The sequence below is a fragment of the Arvicanthis niloticus genome, chromosome 15, assembly GCF_011762505.2.
Source record: "Arvicanthis niloticus isolate mArvNil1 chromosome 15, mArvNil1.pat.X, whole genome shotgun sequence".
Classification (NCBI taxonomy): Eukaryota; Metazoa; Chordata; class Mammalia; order Rodentia; family Muridae; genus Arvicanthis; species Arvicanthis niloticus.
Genome location: NC_047672.1, coordinates 15,512,853 through 15,534,692, shown reverse-complemented (window position 1 = coordinate 15,534,692; position 21,840 = coordinate 15,512,853). Strand labels below are relative to the sequence as shown.

Sequence of the window (21,840 nt, the reverse complement as noted above, 5' to 3'; positions counted from 1 at the left end):
GGCAGAGAAACAGAAGCTTAACTGACTCTAACACCATGTAGTCTTTGTCTTTATGGAGTTAAGTATGCCCAAGCCTGATTTGGGTAGGGGGCCGCCACACTCTTGCCCAGCTTGCTGAGAAAAGTCCAGCACTCCACTCGGGCAATGCTCTACCATCCCTTATCTGCCATGGGAACCAACTATCGAGACTGTTAGGAGCCATGTTAGGAGCCATGCTGCGTTTGCTGAAGTAGCTATACGCTCGCCATTATAAGATGGCGCTGGCTTCCTGTTTCTGGTTCTTCTTGGCCTTGGTGTCTGCAGCTGTGCGCACTCGTAGGCGCGAATTTTCCCGCTGAAAGTACTATCAGTGGATATGTAAATGAGACCCCAGTCTGTAAGCCAATGAGGACAGATCATGTCTCTTTGATAGTATATAAGTCAGTACATTCTGGGGCTTGGGGTCCTTCCTTTGTTCTCCATCTTGCATCCTTCTAACTAAAAGAGCTGTAACAATAAAAGACGCTGTCAGAAGAATCTTGAGTGTGACGTTCTCCTTATCGGCGAGGTAGCGTGTCGCACGAGACAACGCCAACTGCTGAGGCACCTAGCTTCAAGGGCTGAGTAACTACCAGGTTCTCAGCTTTCAGTTCAAGGTCATCTTCAACACATAATGAGTTCAAGACTAGCCTGGGCTACATGAGACTATCATCTCAAAAAAAAAAATCCAAAACAATAATAATTAAAAAAAGATTTAGAAACTTTTGGCATTATAGCAGCCATACAGAGAAAAGGCTTCAACTTGACAAAGCTGAAGCACCCACTAAATTACAGGACACTATTTCTGTTTCTTTAAAAGCAAACAGTTTGTTCATTGGCTCCACCCATAGAACTTCCTGACTGACAGGCATTAGGAAGGGCAGGCAGTTTTGCTTCATAGTTAAGCAGAAGCACCAGGTCAAACAGGTTCCTTGGAGAGATCCTGAACTCTCACCTATTCCTGCAGAAGAAGGTGAGTCTGGCTGGAAGAGATGTGGAGAGAGGAAACTGTGAGAGGCAGGGAGTGGAGCATCTGTGGGGCTGGGGGTGGGGGGAAGTACTGTGCCTGCAGTACCACAGGGAGGAGGGTACTGGTGGGAGGGTGGGGGCTAGGAGATGTAAGGAGATGAACTGGTGTGTTGCAGTGTGTAGGTGGGGAAGGACACAGAGCGTAGTCTGATACCCTTTATAGAAAGTTCTGTGTCCCCAAGGCAGGTTCTTGAGAGTTGGGAGATAACTCTATCATGTTTAAGTCATTTTTCCTACCTCAGTATGCTGACTCCTCTACAACAGGCAAATTTGCATGTGTACCTGTGTGACCCTGGCTTGAAGAGGGCTGCTGAGGCCAGATTAGCTGCCTGAAGGCACAGTACAGTCTAGGGTGAACCCCAGGTTGCCTGTGGCTCTTGCTTTCTTTTTACTATGTCTCTGTAGTATACCCTGAAATCTGAGGTGGTGATACCTCTGCCAGTTCTTTTGTATTCAGGATTGTTTAAACCCTCTTGGGGTTTTTGTTTCTTGTTTGTTAACATGATAGTGAACATATTTCTGGCTTCAGTGTGATATTTAATTGTAATAATTAACATATTGTGTACTGGTCAAAGCAGGGGGTGACTTAAAGTCATTCTGTTCTTTTCTCCTCTCTGTCTCTCTCTCTGTCTCTCTGTCTCTGTCTCTCTCTGTCTCTGTCTCTGTCTCTCTCTCTCTGTCTCTCTCTCTCTCTCTCTCTCTCTTTCTCTGGTCTGAGATAGAGGTTCTCTGTATAGCCTTGCCTGTTCTGAGACTTGCTCTATAGACGAGGCCGGCCTTGAACTCACAGAGATCCTACCTGCCTCTGCCTTCCTTACACTTTATGTTTTGAGTGCTTGAATGTCTTTAGGTTTCATAAAATATATAGTAGTAAGCTATTGACCACTATACTCATCTGACTGTGTGCTCCTGCCTGGGCTTTCAGGTATTTGGCACAGTAAGGATCTGGGTGCACTCACTTCCCAGACCTAGCACTGGGATGGCCCAGGAACACCTGTTCCAATATTGGTAGGTGGTATCAGGAATCGGGATAGCCTTTCCATGCCATCAGGAACAGTCCAAATGGCATCCAGATCATCAGTCTTTTCAAACTACAGAACACTGCATAATTTCAGGAAGGGAAGGAAAAAAAAAAAAAAAAAAAGGATGGGGAGTACTTCCCATTTTCCTCATAGGTAAACTTCCTCTCTTCCCCTTCCTTAAGATCTATGCGTTCAGACCTTCAGAGTCAGCTCACCTCAACATGGCTGGCCATGAAGACACTGAGGTGAGGATCATTCTGGTAGGGAAAACTGGAAGTGGTAAGAGTGCTACAGCCAACACCATCCTTGGGAGACGTCACTTTGAGTCTAAAATTTCTGCCCATGCTGTTACCAAGACCTGCCAGAAAGCATCCAGGAAGTGGAAGGAGAAAGACCTTCTTGTAGTTGACACTCCTGGGCTCTTTGACACCAAGGAGACCATGACAACCACATGTTCAGAAATCAGCCGTTGTGTCCTCTACTCCTGCCCTGGTCCTCATGCCATTATCTTGATTTTGCGTCTGGACCGCTACACTGAAGAAGAGCAGAAAACTGTTGCTCTGATCAAGGGTCTTTTCGGGGAGGCAGCCCTGAAGTACATGATCATCTTGTTCACTCACAAAGAAGATCTTGAGAACCAGAGCCTTGATAATTTTATAGATGAAGCAGGTGAGAAGCTAAATAATATTGTCTCCGAGTGTGGAAAGCGCTACCTGGCCTTTAATAATAGAGCAGTTGCAGCTGAGCAAGAAAATCAAGTCCAGCAGCTGATAGAACTGACAGAGAAAATGGTGGCCAGCAATGGCGGATCCTACTTTTCTGACAGGATATATGAGGACATAAATAACAGGCTGAACCAATGTCTAAAGGATCTGAGGGAGGATTATACTAAAAAACTCATTAGTGAAATCAAAAAAATAGAAGAGGAATACACTAATAAATCAGAAAAGGAGGCACGACTTATTTCTGCAAGGAAAAGTTATGATGAGAACATAAGAAATTTGAAGGAAAAGGCTGAAGAGAATATAATTATGTATATTTTCCAAAAGATAAGAGAAATTCTTTCAAAAATATGGGAAAAGTTATGACGTAAATTTTTTCTTTTTTTATTAATGGCATTTATTCTTTGATAATTTCATAGAAGCATGTATACAATGTCCCGATTTTATTTGTGGTCTTTTCTCTTTTGCTATCTTTTTTGCTTTGTGATCCATAGAATTTAACTAGGTCCGTGTGTGTGTGTGTGTGTGTGTGTGTGTGTGTGTGTGTGTGTGTGTGAGAGAGAGAGAGAGAGAGAGAGAGAGAGAGAGAGAGAGAGAGCAGGTTTAGAACCATCTATCAGAGCATAGCGGGCTCACAGGAGGAATGCAACAGAAGACAATGGCTCTCCCTTTCCCAGAATCCATCAGTAGTTACTAGCTCGGCAGGGAGTAGTAGTTTCCCATGAGCTCCTTCTTCATCTATCTGTCCCTGTCTAGCTGTTGACAGACACAGTGCTGCTGTGAGCTCCCAACTGCAATGACTGTTTCCTGAACCTTAAAGTTAGTGGTGTTAGTATATTGTTTAGGGTTGAGCATCCAGTCCTGGGTCTCTATTCTCTCTCTCTCTCTCTCTCTCTCTCTCTCTCTCTCTCTCTCTATATATATATATATATATATATATATATATATATATATATATGTATGCTTATACTCTGCAAAGAGAGGCTTTCTTGATAAAAAGATAAGAATAGCATTTGTCCATGAGTGTAAATATTTAGACTGCAGTTGGTGCCATGTCAAGTTTAGCTAAACAGTAAGTAGTGAGTCTCTACTATGGCCTATGGGTCCCCAGCCCTGGGTTTTGATCGGGGTGATGGGACCACACTTGAGCTCCATCCTGTGAATAGGCCTTAAATCCAACCAGAGAGCACATGGCTATCTCCATAGCAGTCTCACCAGTCCTGCACAAGTGGGCCCAGCTTGCCTGGTGTGTTAGATTGTAGTTTATAGTATTTGGTTAAGACTATTGACGTCTTTCCTTCCTCAGCAGCCTACATAGCAACTTCCAGCAAAATGAAAAGCTAGCCTGTAGAGAGGAAATCCAGCCCAGTTCCTGCCTGATTTCTTCATATAGTGCAAACAGTATGTAGAGTCTTTAGCAATAGAGCCTTTTCATCAACTTCTGGTGGGTTCTTTATAATTTCCCATGATTTGTTAATGTAGTATATTGTATTTTCTGAAGATGGTTATAGTAATATCTTACATTTCCTGACTGATTGAAGCATAATTAATAAATAAAATTGCTTGCTTTGCTCCTCACATGGACATTGTGGCATATATGTATATGTGTATGTATATGTGTATGTGTATGTGTATGTATATGTGTATGTATATAATTAAACCATGGTAATTAACAGACATGAGCCCCATGCCCAACTGATTTGGAAATTTTAAGTTAAAATAATTTCTCCCTTACATTTCCTGCCTTTAACCCCTCTCATGTTCCCCCTGCTCCCTTTCAAAGTCATAGCCCTTGTCTCTTTGTTGTTACACATGTAAGCATACATAAATATACAAATACAAGTTGCTCAGCCTCTTTAATGACTATGTATGCATACATTTCCGTGCTGACCACTTGGTAGTGGATAATCAATCAGGGGACTCATCCCTAAGGACATCCCTGCACCTCCCACTGCAGCATTGCTTAGTTGCCTGTGGGTCTTCGTTTCAGGATAAGACCTCCTGAGATCTCCTCCTTCCATGATAGCACATCTATTGGTGTTGAACTTTTAGCGGTCTTGTTTCAGTAGCCACATGTTGTTGACATATCATGGGTGAAGTTTTTTTTTTGTCATTTCTAGAAGAAACAATCTCACTCACTGCAAGTTTCTTGGTTCTAGGACATTCCCTGAGCCTTAGGTGCAGGACTTTTGTTGTAGACGTGTCTGTCAAGTGTGGCTGAGCGCCCCCAAACCTCAGTTGAGCTTTTGGTTTTATGTGAAAATGAGATGGGAAGTATTTGCCCTTTCTTAGCACAATGTCCTCCAGATTCACCCATATTACTGCAAATGATAGTTTGCGTGGTTAGTTTTTCTCACCTTTGTACCAGGAAGTGACAACAGTTTCCTTCAGGGTCATATTTTCTTGTCCTCTTCACCTCTTGTCTCTCTTGTGCTGTCGCCTTCCTTCTGATGTCAGTTCTGCTTGGTTACCTTTTCATCTCAGAAGAAATTAAAGGGGCTGGAAAGATGGCACAGCAGCTAAGACTGTGAACTGCCCTTACAGAGGATCCAACCTCTGTTCCCAGCTCCCAGAGGGGCTGTACAACCACCTGTCACTCCAGCTCCAGTTCCAGCTCCAGCTCCAGGGGATTCAATACCTTTGCCTTCCTCTGGTACTTGCACTCACAGTCCACATAGACGTGACTAGGCAACACTACACACACACACACACACACACACACACACCCGCATACTTCATACACACACATGTACCCTGCACACACCACAACTACTACACACACACACACATTCACCCTTCACATACACCACACATACCACCCGCACTCTACGTGCGCGCGTGCACACACACACACACACACACACACACACACACACACACACTAGTCATACCAGGCAAACCATGCAGTCATGCTCACATGTACAATCCCTGTACATATTCCCCCACCCCATGCCTACCATACAACACACACACACACACACACACACACACACACAGAGTCACACACACACACTTACTTGATTTAAATTTAAAACAAGTAAGTCATTAGGAAAGCAGGCTGGAAGCTCTATAGTAGGTCTCTGAGTTCCATTACAGGTGGCCAAGCAGACACACCTGACTATGTGGAATGAATCTTAAGTGCTCGGATGTGCAAGGCTTTTGTGAGATGCTCTTATCTTTGGAAAAGAAGCTTAAAATCATCTTCCTAGGAGAAAATTAAATGCAGTACTCAGAATTAGGGGAAGGGAGGAGACTATAAGGCCCATCATTTCCACTGACCCCCAAGTTCATCCTGTAGTAAAGCCCAGTTCTTCACAGCTGGTACTTCTGAACTTGAAGCACCTACTGTGCTTCAGTCTCGGTCACTACCGATCTCCGGCCTTTCAGGGCTTGTGTTGGATGCCATTCATACTAAGGCTTTCACTTTTGTACCCTTGGAAGCCTTCTGATCACGTTAGTGGGTGTGTTGACCATGAGACTGCCTGTGGTACTTAACAGGTGCTAGACCACAGTGTTGCCCTGTAGATGACTTCACAAAAGTCAGCTTATCTTGACTTTGAAATCTCTGATCTGTTATTAAATGAAACTAAAACATGGCAGAACAAAATGCACAGAATACTTTTACAGTTACACAGCCCCACTCACGGTCATTCCTGTATTCTCAATGGTATTTTAAATAACTACTGTTATAACTAATAATAAAATAACTGATAACAAAAATTATATGTTTTTTGTTTTTATTAATAACTTTTGTTTGTTGGCAAGTCCATGCATATGACATACTCTGGTTCTTCTCCCCCTCCTTCTCCTTTTCCTTCCCACCCCTCCACCCTGCCTTCTTCCCTACAAATATTTTCCCTAAATTATGACTTTTGGTTTTGCCTTATATCTCACAGAATTTAATAGGGCTGTTCATGTGATCATGAGTTTGAGGCTACACATTAAAGCCTGGTTTTATGTACCTCACTAGTTGGTACACAACTAGAGACTATACTTCTCCCCCTATCCCTGTCCCAATTTCCAGAATCTGTCTAGTTAGGGGAGCAATGGCATCGGTGGTCTTTCCAAGCTGTGAACTTCCTTCAGATTGTTTAAAAAATTTTAATACATGTATGGATGTATTGCCTGCATGTTTGTATGTGCCTGGAACCCTCAGAGGCTGGAAGAAGGTGTCAGATCCCCTGGCATTGGAGTTACAAATGATTGTGAGCCCCCACTGAGTGCTGGAAATACAGTCTGGGTCCTCTGGAAGAGCAGCTAAGACTCTAGACTGCAGGTTCATCTCTCCAGGGCAATTTTTATAATGAATTTACTAAGTATTTTATTAGTTTCAGATTTTAAAACTCCATTACAATAATTCTGTTGTTCAATGCGTAGCTCATGACAGATCACAGCAGGCCAAACAGTTCCATGTGAAGTTTATTCAGGAGATAAGGGCAAAGGTGATGACAAGAAGAGGGGGAGAGAGAGAGGTCGGGGTGGGGGTGGGGGTGGGGGTGATCTACCTATTTATATGGATAGTGACATAGCCTCTCCCAGGTAAAGGTGGGAGGTGAGCCAAGTGTATTCTGGGAATGTGTGGCTATTGTCGCCTAGATGTGATGTCACTGGGTTCAGAGCCTGATACCAACAAATTCTAAAAGGTAGCAACAGTGTACACACATCACACTTGCTTAAAATTGAGCTGCAAGTGGCCAGAAGTAGTCTCTCCAGGTGGGAAGCAGAGGAGAGTTCTGCTTTGGACCAATTCCAGTCCAAGGGGGCATCCAGGGAGAACTCTGAGTACGGTTTAGCAAGCTGAAGTCTCCCGGAGGTCTTCACTTCTCAGGCTCTCCTGACAGTCTGTTTTGAGTACCATCTCATGTTAATGGCAGTGTGCATGGCTGCTCCATCTTAGCCCTTCTGCCCTGTAATATGACAACTCATGAGATGAGTAAGACAAAGGTGAAGGAGCTAGCACAGGAAATGTCTGTGGCAGATGCAGGGAGGAAGTGGCTCAGGGCACATTTAACAGCAACTGTCTTACTCTCATAGGGAAGGGTTCTGGGAAATGGCTGACATCAGCTTCAAGCCCACAATTTCTCAAGGATTGTTATGAAAAACCATCACCCTGGTCTCTATACACACACACACACACACACACACACACACACACACACACACACACACACAAATCAACTGAGATGGACCAGAAATTTCTTTAAGTCTGAGAACGGAGTTCATGAATTGAAGAAAAATATCAGTTTATATAGCAGAGACAACATGAAAAAGAAATAGAAATCATTGAAAAATAAACTGTAGGGCTGGAAGGTGTTATTGCTGACCGGTGTAATCTGTTACAAATGCCTGTCTGGATTGGGATTGTATCTGGACATCTGTGCTCCCAGCATCCTAATTACTGAAGGTTACAAATTTATGGGACCCTTCCGTGCACAGGGCAGTACATGGGGAGGTGAGAGAGGAGACTTAGAAGGCCTGTGGTGAAGAACTGAGGTTTTTCGGGGCCTCTCTTGGAACTGCCTGATTGCTTGGTGACTCTGTGCCAAATTTCACAGATGAACCTGGGGAATCAAAGTCACTTCATAAATATGTTTTCCTGGTGAGAGGGCTGCTAATCTGACTCACTTCCCCCATCATGCTTAACCTTATTTGCATTAGGGATCCAAAGCCTCAGCTCTTCCTGCTGGTCTCTGCCTCAGTAACTCCCCAGAGCTGCTGGTCCTTTGGGACTTATAAACTGTATGGATGTCAAGTACGTGAAAACAGTGTGGAGACATGAAGTTCTGATGTGTGTGTGTGTGTGTGTGTGTGTGTGTGTGTGTGTAGAGAGAGATTGAATAGAATTTGAAAGGAGCCTGTCCCAAGTTGAAGAGGAGGTAGGCATGGAGCCTGAAGCAAACACACATACACATACACACACACACTAGCAGCAATCAATTGCCCACAGCACCTTACATAGGGACAAGAAGCCATGGGCCCTTCCCTATTGGTGCTGGGGTTTTGGTCTGTGCAAATTTGTGTGTGAAATGACCTTGTCATATCCAGCAAATAGTGTTTCACTGCAGATGTTCACTGCCTCCAGTCTTCCCACCCCTCTTCTGTAATGAGCCCAGATCCCTGAGGGGAGGAGGTATGATATAGATGTCCCATTTAAATCCATCTGTATCATGAATTACATGAAGTATAAAATACCTAAACATCCAAAGTAAATGTACAGTCTATTATATTCTATTAACACAGTTTTCTCTGTCTCTTTCCATCTCTGTCTCTCTGTCTGTCTCCCCCCCTCTCTCTTACTCAATTATTCTTTTTCTCATTTCTTAAATAAGTAAGCACACAGGAGATTCACTATCACTGCCGACCAAGTCATTATCATTCATATTTACAGAATGTTCTGCCAAACAAGGGCCGACTGCCCGTTAATTACTAAGATGGACCACATTGCAGTCAACTAAAATCCTGGAGGTGAAAACAGAGACTACTGATTTATCACATTCAAGGGCTCAGTAGCTACCAGCAGCCCATGGGTACCACATGAGATGGCACAGAACAAGAGGACTGCAGAAAGTTCAGCAGTGCAGCTAGCTAGGAAGATGGGTGGGTCCCCTGCACTCTCCTATTTCCAGTTCCTCCCCCTCGCTTCCTCTCTGCTTCTGTTTTCTGGTTTCTAGCATTGTTGCAAAATCAGAGAAGGCCACAGGACTCAGATTTTCAGGTAAGAGAGTAGAGATGGACAGTGTGGGTGTTGAATTTGGTGAGATTGGGGCGTCTCTGTTGGCTGTGTCTAGTAAACCTCCTGACAGACCTGCTCTTGGGAATTGTACTTGTTAGTTTCTGTTTCCAGCCAGATAATTTTGGGCGGTAATTTTAGTTCTACAAATTTCTGTGTGCTTCAGGGTTCACTGTTTCAAGGACACTTTCTCTATGGAAAAATTATTCCTTCACTGGTCAAAAAGGTTTTTTAACTTGATTCTTCCAGGCAGAGAATGAATGAATTATCCTGGAGGGAGCAGGTAGGGAGAAGGTAGGGATGGGCATCCCTAACAGGCTCAGCCTGGCACAGCTCTAACAAGCTGGCATAGTGTTGGGATCAGCACTATCTGTCATCTTTTTCCTTTTAGCTGCTTCCTAGGGAAGCTGCCTCTTGGGGAAACCGTTCTTTCCTGAGTTCTTTGAAGAGTTAAGCTTCCTCCAGGCGGGTCTAAGTAGGGAGGTTACATTTACTGTGGCTAGAATACTAAAGCCAGTAGTTCATGTTTGGTCATAGGCAGAGTGGGCACGACTTAGTCAATGAAACCAGCGCCTACAGAAACATAGGTCCTGGTTTTACAGATGAGGTAGTGTCTAAAGAGCCCCTCTGTCACCCCTCTGTCACCCTGTGCCCTCTGTTTCCCCCGACCCCGAGAAAGTTTTGAGAAATTTTCTACCATTGATACTTGCTCCTTGCTAATCACCAAATCAACTTTGTGCTGAGAGCCAACCCTCTGTGTAAGTGTGTGGTTTCTTTCTTTGTTTATGAGAAGCTGTCTCTACCCACCAGGCCTCTAGCCATAAAGAAACGAGCCTCTTTCAAAAGAAGCATCTGGTGTTCTGCTTTACATTTGTAACTGATGGCTCCCTGTGTGGGGACTCTAAGAAGGAGCATTCCAACCTGTCCTGGTCATAGTTGGCTCCAGAGTTTTTGAATATGTTCGTGTGTACTAGGTAGAGGAAGCATTCAGAATGAGCTGAGTGTGTCTACATGTCTGTGTTTTGGTTAACCAGGAAGGACTGCTGTGTGCACAGGCTACCACCAAGCAGAGAGAAGTAAAGATCCAAGAAGGTCAATTTGCTTGTTTAGTAAATTGAGACCCGCCCTTTGTCCAGTGCTGTGTCTATTCCTGGGAAGTTTCCTGTCACACAGTCTAGGAGGAAACAATCATGTGCTAAAAAATAATTTCATGTCACAGCCAGGTCTTTGATGAGGAAATGCTGCTCTGCAGTTAGAGCAAAAGCAAGTGACCTCAAAAGCTGGAGTCTCAGGTTGGTGCTGATGCAGGAGAGAGGCGTTGGAGAGGGCTTCTCAGGAAGCAGAGGCTGAGTAGCTCCAGCTGGGTGGTGGGTTGCAGCAGTGCTCCCCAGAAAGGGGAAATTCTGAAAAAGCATAGGCAATAAAAGTGGCTTCAAGGATCCTGGGAACATGTGGAAGGCCAGTACCTTCAGTGAACGGTGTTCATGAAGGGACTTCCGGACCCTTCTAATAGTCAAACTATCCTCTGAAGAGAATCAAAAGCTGCTAGGGAAGTCAAGCAAGAAAAATAAAATGAAAATTTTTTTGAAAGTGAGATCTGGTGGTAGAGTTAGAAAGGGATCCGAGAAGGGATGAATGGGTCCCAGCCAGCTACACTGACAATGAACAGCAATGGGTCTGATCAACATGAAGGTGGAAACGAAGGGACAAATGAGATTTCTGAATGTAGTCATTAAGATTTGGTGATGGGCTCATGAAAGGCTGGTAACCAAGGCTAGAGTGGAGCTCATAGCCTAGCAAGAGCCATTGGCTGTGTGGTGATGCCATTGAGACAAGTAGTCAGGCCCAGGAAGAGGGGGTGGGGTCAAGGGCTCCATCCTGGTCAGCCTTTGTTAGAGATTCCCACAAAAGCCACGATGAGAAGCCGAGTCACAAGTTTGGACACTGCAGTACTCATTCTCTAACTGGAGAGCTGGAGGGAAACGAGTTTGTGTAAGAAAAAGAATAGCCTGAAAAATGCAATACTGAGGTGAGCTTTTGGTGACGGGGCAGGAAAAACTAAAGTACTGAGCTTATGGCAAAAAGTTTAGTGCTAGCTACAAGACGTGGGATTCTGAGTGTTTTTCATAACTTGCCATGACTGTTTCTTTATCCGCAGGGAGCTGAGCTACAATGGAAGTCCAGTTCAGTGGTGTGGGGTCCAACCCAGAAAGTTCAAGGAGCAGCCATGGTGAGAGGAGCTGGGGTGTGGGGCAAAGGGGAGGTAAACTGCAAGAGAAGTGGGGAGGCAGACAGGGAGAGGTGCAGTCCCTCCTGCCTTGACCATCAGTCCCCACTGAACAGGAGAAAACCATTATGCCACCCTTATATTTTTCTTCATTTCTCTGTTCTCCCATTCCTCTACGCTGTCTTAGGATATGTCCATCAGGCCGAGCAGAAGAAACCCAGCTGGTCTCTCACTGGTCCAGAGCTTGGAACCACTCTCCCTTCCCTCCCTTCCCTCCCTTCCCTCCCTTTCCTTCTTTTCACTCTTTGTTCATCTTGACACAGGCTTCCACACACACTGTGGCCCTGGCCAGCTTGGAGCCTGCTCCTGTCTCTCTAGTGCAGTGTGAGCCACCATGCAGTGTGAGCCACCAAGTAAGAAGCACAACTTCTTACTTCTTCTTTCCTACAGGCAGAAGTGCTGCCGGTGGCCTCTCTTGATTGTGGCCTTTCTGGTCACATCTCCGTCCTTTCCTGAAGGAGGATTGAGAGAAAGCGATGCGGGGGTCATTGGTCTCTTGCCTGGTTTCCTGCTCTCATTGCCTCTCCAATCAGAGATGGGGAGTAATGACGTGTTAGCTTGGAGTTTTCTCCAAGCATCCAAGCAGACAGGGGAATTTTCTCTGTGTGGGTGTGGTTGGGGGGAAGGAGGGCAGATGGGGGTTTCCTAGCTTGTGCAGGGGATGCTCAGGGCTTTTAGTCTAACAATCACCATGTGGTATGCTGGCTAATTATGGCATAGTAGCTACCATTGATGCCTTCTGCCATTCTTCCTTCCGATAATCAAGAAACCAATGCCCACAAGAATCTTTCCGATGGGGCACTCTACTGTGTTAAGTAAATACTGATGTGAACTGGCCCTGTATCATTTACTAGATCATCTTAGACAGTGCTCTCAGCTGTATTACTTCTTTCATCCTGGGATCCTGGTTCCCTAGTGTGGGAAACTATCTGAAGGCTTGTACATCCTCCCCTACTTAGCTCTCGGGCGAAAGAAAATGCCATTTTAAAATATAAATAAGAAAAAAAAATATGTCTTTCTCTGCAAATGCCCCAAACTCACACTTTGTGTTCCACTCTGGATTCTGTAAGTGAAGCAGCTTCCAGAAGTGGTTCATTGGTCTCTTCTGAAACTCTTATTTCCTCTGCTGGGTGCCTGTAAATCACAAAGGGTCAAAATGAGGAGCTAAAAAAGAATATTAAGAAAGGGCAGTGAAGAAAAGAAATCAAGGAAAGTCCCAGTTGTCAGGCCCTTTGAGATGGGCATGCAGACTGGCAGGTTGTCTGTAGTCCCTGGTGCGCCGGCCCGTGGGGATTCGACTAGACCTTAGGGAAGGGGGCGAACGAATGAAAGGACAAGAGACACAAAGAATGAGAGCAAGTCTGGGTTCTGATCAAGCTCTGAAACTTTAATTTTGGGGGCATGTTATAAAGACACAGCAAACTGGGAAGTTTGGGTGAGGGTCATTGCTTAGGGCTATCCTACTATGAAACCTTACTGTCTAAGACCTTCCCACTGTCATAATCTTATCACCCTAGACCATCCCACTGTCATAATCTTATCACCCTAGACCACCCCACTGTCATAATCAGCTCCAAGGAAATGCCAGACGTTCTTTAGGTTCCTGGGACCTGAGACCTGTGAATGTCCTTTCTTAACCTTGTACTGACTAGACTTCTAAAACAGCAGGTAATTTCTTGGGCTTGGTTCCCGGCACCCTGGTAGGGCAGAGGTGACAACATGAGGAAAGGCCATAAGCAACCAGAAAGTGGGCATTGGATTGTGTGAGTTTATTCACTTAACCATCAGGGGCTGAGTAAAACATTTGGTTTTGTTTTCTTGATGTTCTAGAGCTTGGAAGCCAAAATCAAGGAAGTCCCCAACTGAGAATTGTCTTACTTGGAAAAACTGGAGCAGGAAAGAGTTCAACAGGGAACAGCATCCTTGGGGAAAAAGTGTTTCGTTCTGGCCTTTGTGCAAAATCCATTACCAAGGTCTGTGAGAAAAGGGTGAGCACCTGGGATGGGAAAGAGCTCGTTGTCGTGGATACACCTGGTATTTTTGACACTGAGGTACCAGATGCTGAAACACAAAAGGAGATCACTCGCTATGTTGCCCTGACCTCTCCAGGGCCTCATGCTCTGCTCCTCGTGGTCCCACTGGGGCGTTATACTGTGGAAGAACACAAGGCCACACAGAAAATTCTGAACATGTTTGGCACAAAGGCTAGAAGATTCATGATTCTCTTGCTCACCAGGAAAGATGACTTGGAAGACACCGATTTCCATGACTACTTAGAAACGGCTCCTGAAGTCCTTCAAGAAGTGTTCTGTGAGTTCCAGAATCGCTACTGTTTGTTTAACAACAAAGCCTCGGGAGCTGAACAGGAAGCGCAGAAGACAGAGCTGTTGACCTTGGTCCAGAGTCTGGTGAGGGAAAATGGCGGAAGATGCTTTACTAACAAGATGTATGAACGTGCCGAGGGCGTGATTCAGAAACAGACATGGAAGATGCAAGAATTTTACAGAGAGGAACTGAAGAGAGAGACAGCGCGGATAAGACAGGAGTATGAAGAAGAGATTAGAGATCTGAAAGATGAACTGGAGAGGGAGAGGAGAAAGGCACGCATGGAGAGGGAGTTCAAAGAGAAGGAGATTAGCTTTACAGAGAGACAACAAAATGCCAGGAGGGAAGTTGAGAACACAAGTATGATAATTGACTTAATCATAAAAGCATGGGAGATTGCTTCCTTTATCTTCAACCAGTTTATGAAAGACTAGACTTAGCCTAAAAGACTAGACTTTATCTCTATTTTCTCTATTTCCCTTGATAACCCTGCGCTACAAATCTGGCTCAATGACTAAATGCTCCAGTTCCTGTCTTCCAGGACGAAGGGATGAAGTCAAGTTTACCATTGGCAGTTGTTCAATTGGCTTACCAAGAAACTGACCAATCTTCAATTTGTGAAACTCCAAAGCAGAATACATTACTGCTTGCTACCTTGTGTTCTTCCTCAGTGAAAGCCACCCAGGAGGCCACAGAAAATGACTGTAAGATGGATCCACTTCTCTGGATTCTCCACAGTAATTGTCACCTGTAGGTTCTACACATGGTGCTCATCTTTTGGACAACGGTCTTGTATGTTTTATTAGGAAGTTCAACTCTTTGCATGAGGTAGTCTTTAGTCAGAGATAGAAGGCATACAGTTCTCGATGGATGTCAGGTTTGTTTAATTATATTTTCATGAATGGCATCAAATTATTCCCCAGCTGCCCTTTGAAGGCAAAGCAGATCTCACAAGTCAAGTAATCCAGGGTGAGCACAAGTTCAACAGGCAACCCTACAATGTTTGCTGTGTTCAGATGAGCCTCTAGAAGCTCTCTCTCCAACCTGTTAACCAGTTTGATCAATAGTCAGCTCTCTCGGTGAGAAATGATCTAGTTACTGCAACCCTGAATCACCATACATCCAATCATGCTGCTTCTGCCCCCACCCAGCTAATTTGCTTATTGCTGTTATAATAAACTTTTCTGTTGCCTCATACATGCTTAGACCCGGAATCTGTTTTGTCTTGGAAGATGGTGGTGCTGTAACAGCACAGAGATGAATTTTGTTTTGTTGGTAAAAGTGTTTTTTGAACCAGACTTGTTCTATCCCCATGGCACCTCATTTCCTGTCTTGTTTTCTTATGCATGTAGATGCATGTGCATATGTGTGTACATGTGTGTGTGTGTACGCATGTGTGTATGTGTGCATGCATGCTTGTGTGTGTGCAGGTACATGGCTGTTTGTGGAGGGTGGAGGATGATTGAAGGTGTCTTCCACAGTGATGCTATCTACCTCCCTTGAGACAGTGCTTCCCATCAGCCTGGAGTTCACTAATTCAGCTGGACTGGCTGGCTCATGATTCCCTGAGGATTTTTTTTTACCTCCACCTCCCCAGCTCTGAGATTACAAGTGCATGCCACTATGCCCAGCTTTTCATACAGGTTCTGGGAATCAAACACGGGTTCTCAAGCTTGCAAGACAAGTACTTTCCTGACTGAGTCACTGCCCATTCCCACCCTCTCCTCTGAAATCTTTGAACCACATTTGTAGGCGGAGCTAAGGTGGGAGGAGTAAAGAGAGGAAGAGGAAAAGGAAGAGGAGGAGCTAGGGAGAGCAGAGATGTAGGAGCGATGAAGAGCCATGAAGGTATGGAGAGCAGTCGCGGGTAACAACTTATATTTAGAGTTAGCTAATTGGGAAGCAACTCTAATTGTATGGGCATATTGCTATTGAGCATTACCAAACATATAAAGCCGTTTATTAACGTTTAAGCATTAGAGTCTCATTTTTCTACTGGGCCCGTGTGAATGGCAGGATGGTCTGGGCAATGCCCAGCCTTGTGAGACAGCATGGCCCAGTAGAAAAATGAGACTATAATGCTTAGATTAGCCAAAGGCTTTATATATTTGGTAATGTTCAATAACAAGATGCCCATACAATCAGAAGTGTAACCCAATAATCAACCTAGATATACCAACTACCTTTGACACGGGAACATCCGCCTCCATGTTCCCCTCTCTCTCATTCCTCTCCCTCTCCTCCTCTTCCTTCTCTTCCTCTCTTTACTCCTCTTCTTCCTCTCCTTACTCCTCCCACCTTAGCTCCTCCTATACACATTCTCAATCCTTTACAGGTCAAAGACCACAACTGTTTTGGGTTCTTATTATCTTATGGCAGAAATTGTGTCTTAGGTTTCTGGGGCCTGTGAGCTTTTCCTGGTACATAAGTTCCCTCTAATATAGAGATAGTAACAATTATTTTTTTATTCCTCTTGCTACATTTCTTCTGTTAGCCTCGCATGCTTTCTAGGAATCCTCAGTGCTTCCTCCCAAGATTCCCTGGGGGGCACCAGTGACAGCCCACTTCGTTCTTTCATATCTCAAAGCTGGCATCTCTATGCTTCTTTTGGCAGCAGGTGACCATTACAGAAAATCACTAGTCAAAATGCAGAGAAAACCTCTCTGTAGGATGCTTAGCCATAACTGACACAACTCCTGCATCCAAGGCCCAGGTAACATTGTGTAAGAGGGGTGGAAAGAGCACAGAAGACTGGGCAGTTTGCAGAGATAAACACTATCTTAGTTAGGGTTTTATTGCTGTAAACAGACACCATGACCAAAGCAGCTCTTACAAAGGACAACATTTAATTGGAACTGGCTTACAGGTTCAGAGATTCAGTCCATTATCATCAAGGCAGGAGCATGGCAGCACCCAGGCAGGCATGGTGTAGGAGGAGCTGAGAGTTCTACATCTTCATCTGAAGGCTTCTAGCAGAATACTGGCTTCCAGGCAGCTAGGATGAGGGTCTTAAAGTTCACACCCACAGTGACATAGCTGCTCCAACAGGGCTATGCCTTCTAATAGTGCCATTCCCTGGGCTACGTATCTATAAACCATAACAAACACCATGGTCAAAAGCACCCTGGGGAAGAAAGGGTTTATTTTTATCCTACAGCTTATAACCTATCACAGAGGAACAGAAACTCAATACTGGAACCTGGAGACAGGAGCTGATGCAAAGGCCATGGAGGAATGCTGCTTACTTGCTTGGTGACCATGACTTGCTTAACTTTTTAAAACTTTTTGTAGATTCTTTGTGAATTTTACATCATGCACCCCAATCCCAATAATTTCCCTGTCCCTTCATGTGCCCTCTTTGCTGCTGCGCACCCCTCCCACCCCCACTAAAAGGAAACAAAACAGAATAAGATAAAAACAATCTCAGTGTGGAAGCTGCAGTGTGTCACACAGTGTCCCCTTTTACCCAAACAGCTTTACTTGAAAATGTTCATTGTAATGAGTCACTGGTCTGGTTTGAGGACTCTACACTTTCTATACTGGATCCTCACTAGGGCTCCTCTTGAATATCCTGTTGTTGTCCTGTGTCATTGAAGTCCTGAAGCTTTGAATCTGCAGGACTAGACCGTTCATGCACTCCAGCAGTTCATAGATGCAGGGGATGTTGGGGTGAGCCAACTCAAAGCTCTGGATCTGGGCCCTGGATGGTAGCTGAGTTGGTCAGCCTACCAGTTTTCCTGCATCAGTACCAGCAAGGCCAGCTCGCCCATATGTGTGAGTAGTGGGGGTGGAGGTGGGGGTGAGAGGTGAGATGTGGTCCATTTCTCCCCACACGGTAAATGTGGGGTGGTGATTTCTCATCACCACATGGTAGATGAGGGGTGGGGCCAGCTCTTCCACACCAGTGCCACCAGAGCCAATTTCTCCATGCTGCCCAGCAAGGGGCAGGCCTAGCTCTCCTGCTGCAAGCAAGGGGTGGGGCCAGCCCACCACAGTGCTGGACATCAAGATGGCCTCAGGTAGCAGCCCAGACCAGACACATCTGTCTTTGGTAGTTGCATGAACCTGGGACATACACACAGACCCTGGCTGCGATAGAACTACAGACTCAGACATAGCTCCTGGTGGCTGCTTGGGCCTGGATGTCATCGTGGCCTCAGGTGGCAGCAAAGGCCACTCAGATCAGTTTGGCCTCTGGTGTCAGTAAGGCCATCAGACATCCACATGGTCTTAGGCAGTACCCCAGACTACTGACATCTAGATGTCTTTTGGTGGCAAAACAGGCCACAGCCATCAGCATAGACCCCAGCTGCAGTAAGGTTTCAGATTCAGACATGGCCCTTGGTGGCAGCCCAGGCCAGGACATTACCATGGCTCCAGGTGGTTACACAGGCTCCTCATAGCTGCCTGTTCTTCACTGCTGTGATGTCTCCAGTTCCACCTCTCTCCACAGTGCACTAAATGCTCAGCTTTGCTTTCTCACCCATCTCTCTCTCCATCACATATTCACTTATCACAGGGCACTTGGGTATCTCTCTCTTCCAGCTGGCATCCTGCTTAACATTTTTAATAGACCCATGCCACTTATCCAAGGATGGCACCTCCTATTGTAGGCTGGGTCCTCCCATATCAATCATTAATCAAGAATACAAACTGTAAAGGAATTTTAATTCAGCAACATGGCTACTCTGGCTGGAATACACTTTGTACATGTACTTAGCACACATTTTTAATCCCAATGTAGGAAACTTAGCTTATAGAAGGAAGCTTCCATGTTAGGAAGTGAGGTCTAATTGAGGGGCAGACAAAGTGGTGAATCTGAGAAAGATTTGACAGAATGAGTCAGCGATAGGATATTCCCAACTCTCACAAGGACAGGAGAAAAAGAGCAGTGCAGAGAAAGAGAGAGAGGGGAGGGGAGGGCAGGGCAGTTTTACTGGAACAGTTTCACAGAGATACATTGCAGAGAGAACAATCTAGACACAGGTAAAGACAGAATGAGCCAGAGAATGAGAGGAACCAAAAGATTAGGACAGATTGCTAGAGTTAGTGAGGCCAAGCAGAGCAATTCAGTGAGAAGCCAAGAGAAGCCAGTTTGAATCAGTCAGCTTGGAGAGAAATTTAAGCTAGAACAGCTGAGTTAAATCAGCCAGCCAGAATTTAGAAAGGACTAGAAAGGGTGAGCTTATTCAGCTGCAAGCCTCCAAGATAACAATTATGTCAGGTGAGTAGAAGTGACTTTTAGTCAGGTAAATAAAAATGACTTTTACAACAAAGGAGTCTGATCTTTACCGTCTTAACATAGAACACTTGTGTGTAGGAACCCGAGGAAGACAGAAGACAGAAAGCAAGCATTGATCCCCTGGAGCTGGAGTTAAGTTATAATCCACCTAACATGGGTGTGGGAACTAAACTTGGGTCCTCTGTAATAGCAGCAAGCACTCCTTGATTTCTTTGTTTAATTACTATTTTACTGTATATCCATGGCAAGCAGCAAATATTCTTAAGCACTAAGCCGTCTCTCTAGCCCCCTTTTCCTCAGTTACCTTTTCCCACTTCTGCTAATTCCCTTCATTCTCCTAAATCATTCCCCCTGATTTTTTAATGCCTTAAAATAATCTAGATTTTACATATGACAAAAAGCATGATATTTGTGTTTCGAAGATTGGCTTATTTTACTTAGCATAATAATCTCTAACTCTATCCACTTATTGCCAATAAAATAGCATCCTTTCTTCAATAGCCATATATGTATATCTCATATTTTTTTATCCATTCATTTTTTATTGGCTCCTAGACTGAGTAGTGTGATAATAATGGTGGTTGTATATCTATCTGTATTTTATGCTTAGTTTGGTTCTTTGGAACACATACCCAGGAGGAGTAGAACAGGATCACATAGTTCTACATTGGAGCCTCTTCCATCACAAGTATTTTGTACATTTGTGGGTTGGTACATGTGCATGTGTATAAGTATGTACGTGGAAGCCATAGAATCTTCTTCCATCAATTTCTACCTTAGTTTTTATTACATTTATTCATGTGTGTATGCATATGGTGCATGTGTATGTAAAGATCAGAGGACAACTTGTGGAAGTTGGTTCTCTTCCTGAACTGTGTGGTCCCAGAGACCAACCTCAAGTTTTCAGGCTTCATAGAGGTGTCTTTACCCACAGAACCTCTCTCCTTTTTGTTGGGAGCTGACTTAAGCAGAAAGCGGCTAGATCAACTTTGCAGCCATCTGGAAACATATACCCTGATGAAAGACTTGGTTGTCAAAAGCCTATAACAGCTGAAGCACACTCTGATAAATATATTGTTTATCCCACATAGCTTGTTTTGCTGTTTAGTGACCTCAGCTGTATGGTGCACGTGGTAAAATGTTTTCACCTGTGTTCTCCTGCTTGTGTATATAAATACCTCAGAATTCCCTTCAATAAGGGAGACTTGAGAAAATAGAAGAGAGACTGAATCACATCCTGTCTTGTCTCCATTCTTCGAGTCGCCTGCCCCAAGAGCCACACTCTCTCTTGACCAGAGCACTTAGCCCCCAAAGCGTTGACCAAAGTGTTGAGGCAAAGTGTTGAGGCAGAGTGTGGGCCTCAACACCTTTTTGTTGTTGTTTGTTTGTTTGTTTTGGAGACCTACTAAGAGGAAGGCCCTGGATCCTTCACAACACAGAGGTGTAGCATATAACCTCAGAATTCTACTTGTCCAAATGCTAGTTAGAGAAGTGTTATGAAGCAGTGCTGCTTCATATTGGGGAGTTTTGAGAAAACACTAAATATTTACATTTTATTCATTTCTTTGTTTGTTTGAGACAGGGTTTCTTTGTGTAGACCTGATTGTCCTTACTCTGTAGACTAGGTTGGCCTGGAACTCACAGAGATCCACCTGCCTCTGTCTCAGGCATGCATCACTGTACCTGGCTCCTAAATATTTAAACTTTTATTACATAACAAAGATCTCCCATGAAGTCATAAAACAAAATCCTTGGCTGATTGAAAATTATAAAACGTGCAAGTAATTTTGGTTGGTGCCAGATGGGGCATGTGGTGAGAACCACACCAGAGGAGAGGAGGCAACTCTGTCATGAAAAGTCTGTCACTCAGGAAGGGCAGTGGTTGGCTCTGCTCTGTTCCTGGGTAGGCCTGGGGAACCACTGGACCACATTTCCTGTTTATATTTGTATTTTTTAAAAGCTGAGACCAGATTGCTGTCCCTTGGAGCCCCTGGTGACAGAAGTGAGCTACAGTCTTCCTTTCTCTTTCCATTCGATGGACCCCAAGAAGGGCTCCTTTGGGAAGGCACACACTTGTCCTTTGCTGCTCTCATTATTCTGGCCTTCATGGAGCACATTCCACGCAGGTAAAAGAGGGATATACTTAAGCACACATTGGCTGCAGGTCCCTGCTGTGGACTCTCCTTAATGACCAGAGAGTCACATGCTAGGCAGAGCAATAAAGTGGGAGAAATGATACTCTCCTTATTTGATCCAGTCCTTTCTGTGTATCTTTTTCTCATAGACTCCTGGGAGGCAGGTCTTTGATGGCCTTCCTCCTCCTCCTCTTCTTCCTCCTTCTCCTTTCCAGTTTCCTTCTTCTTCTTTTTCTCCTCCTTCTTCTTCTTTTTCAATATTTGAAGCAGGAGAAATGCCCTTTCCTGAGCACAGGATCTCAGTCTCAAGGTAGGCATTCTACAATGGTG

General features: G+C 44.6%; 2 protein-coding genes across 3 annotated transcripts; both read left to right on the top strand.

The window, feature by feature from the left end:
- The first annotated feature begins 915 nt into the window (after positions 1-915).
- Positions 916-15,330, top strand: Gimap4 (GTPase, IMAP family member 4). 2 transcript variants are annotated; one of them, XM_034518749.2, is made up of 3 exons: positions 916-991; positions 11,680-11,751; positions 13,639-15,330. In XM_034518749.2, the coding sequence occupies exons 2-3, from the start codon at positions 11,694-11,696 to the stop codon at positions 14,565-14,567; spliced, it is 987 nt and encodes a 328-aa protein (XP_034374640.1). In that variant the 5' UTR covers positions 916-991; positions 11,680-11,693; the 3' UTR covers positions 14,568-15,330. The 2 variants fall into 2 exon arrangements, with proteins under 2 accessions (XP_034374640.1, XP_076769489.1); XM_076913374.1 differs by lacking the exon at positions 916-991 and adding an exon at positions 9,455-9,506.
- LOC117720329 (GTPase IMAP family member 9-like) lies at positions 2,291-13,701 on the top strand. The gene is made up of 3 exons (XM_076913375.1): positions 2,291-2,738; positions 11,680-11,751; positions 13,639-13,701. Exons 1-2 carry the CDS (start codon positions 2,291-2,293, stop codon positions 11,685-11,687), a joined length of 456 nt encoding a protein of 151 aa, XP_076769490.1. The 3' UTR covers positions 11,688-11,751; positions 13,639-13,701.
- Positions 15,331-21,840: the final 6,510 nt, after the last annotated feature.

What these genes read in the sequence shown, in the direction of transcription:
- LOC117720329 (XM_076913375.1), top strand. Translation starts at nt 2,291, where the DNA reads ATGGCTGGCCATGAAGACACTGAGGTGAGGATCATTCTGGTAGGGAAA.
- Gimap4 (XM_034518749.2), top strand. Translation starts at nt 11,694, where the DNA reads ATGGAAGTCCAGTTCAGTGGTGTGGGGTCCAACCCAGAAAGTTCAAGG. An exon ending in AAGTTCAAGGAGCAGCCATG is followed by an intron (nt 11,752 to 13,638) that starts GTGAGAGGAGCT and finishes TTGATGTTCTAG; the next exon opens with AGCTTGGAAGCCAAAATCAA.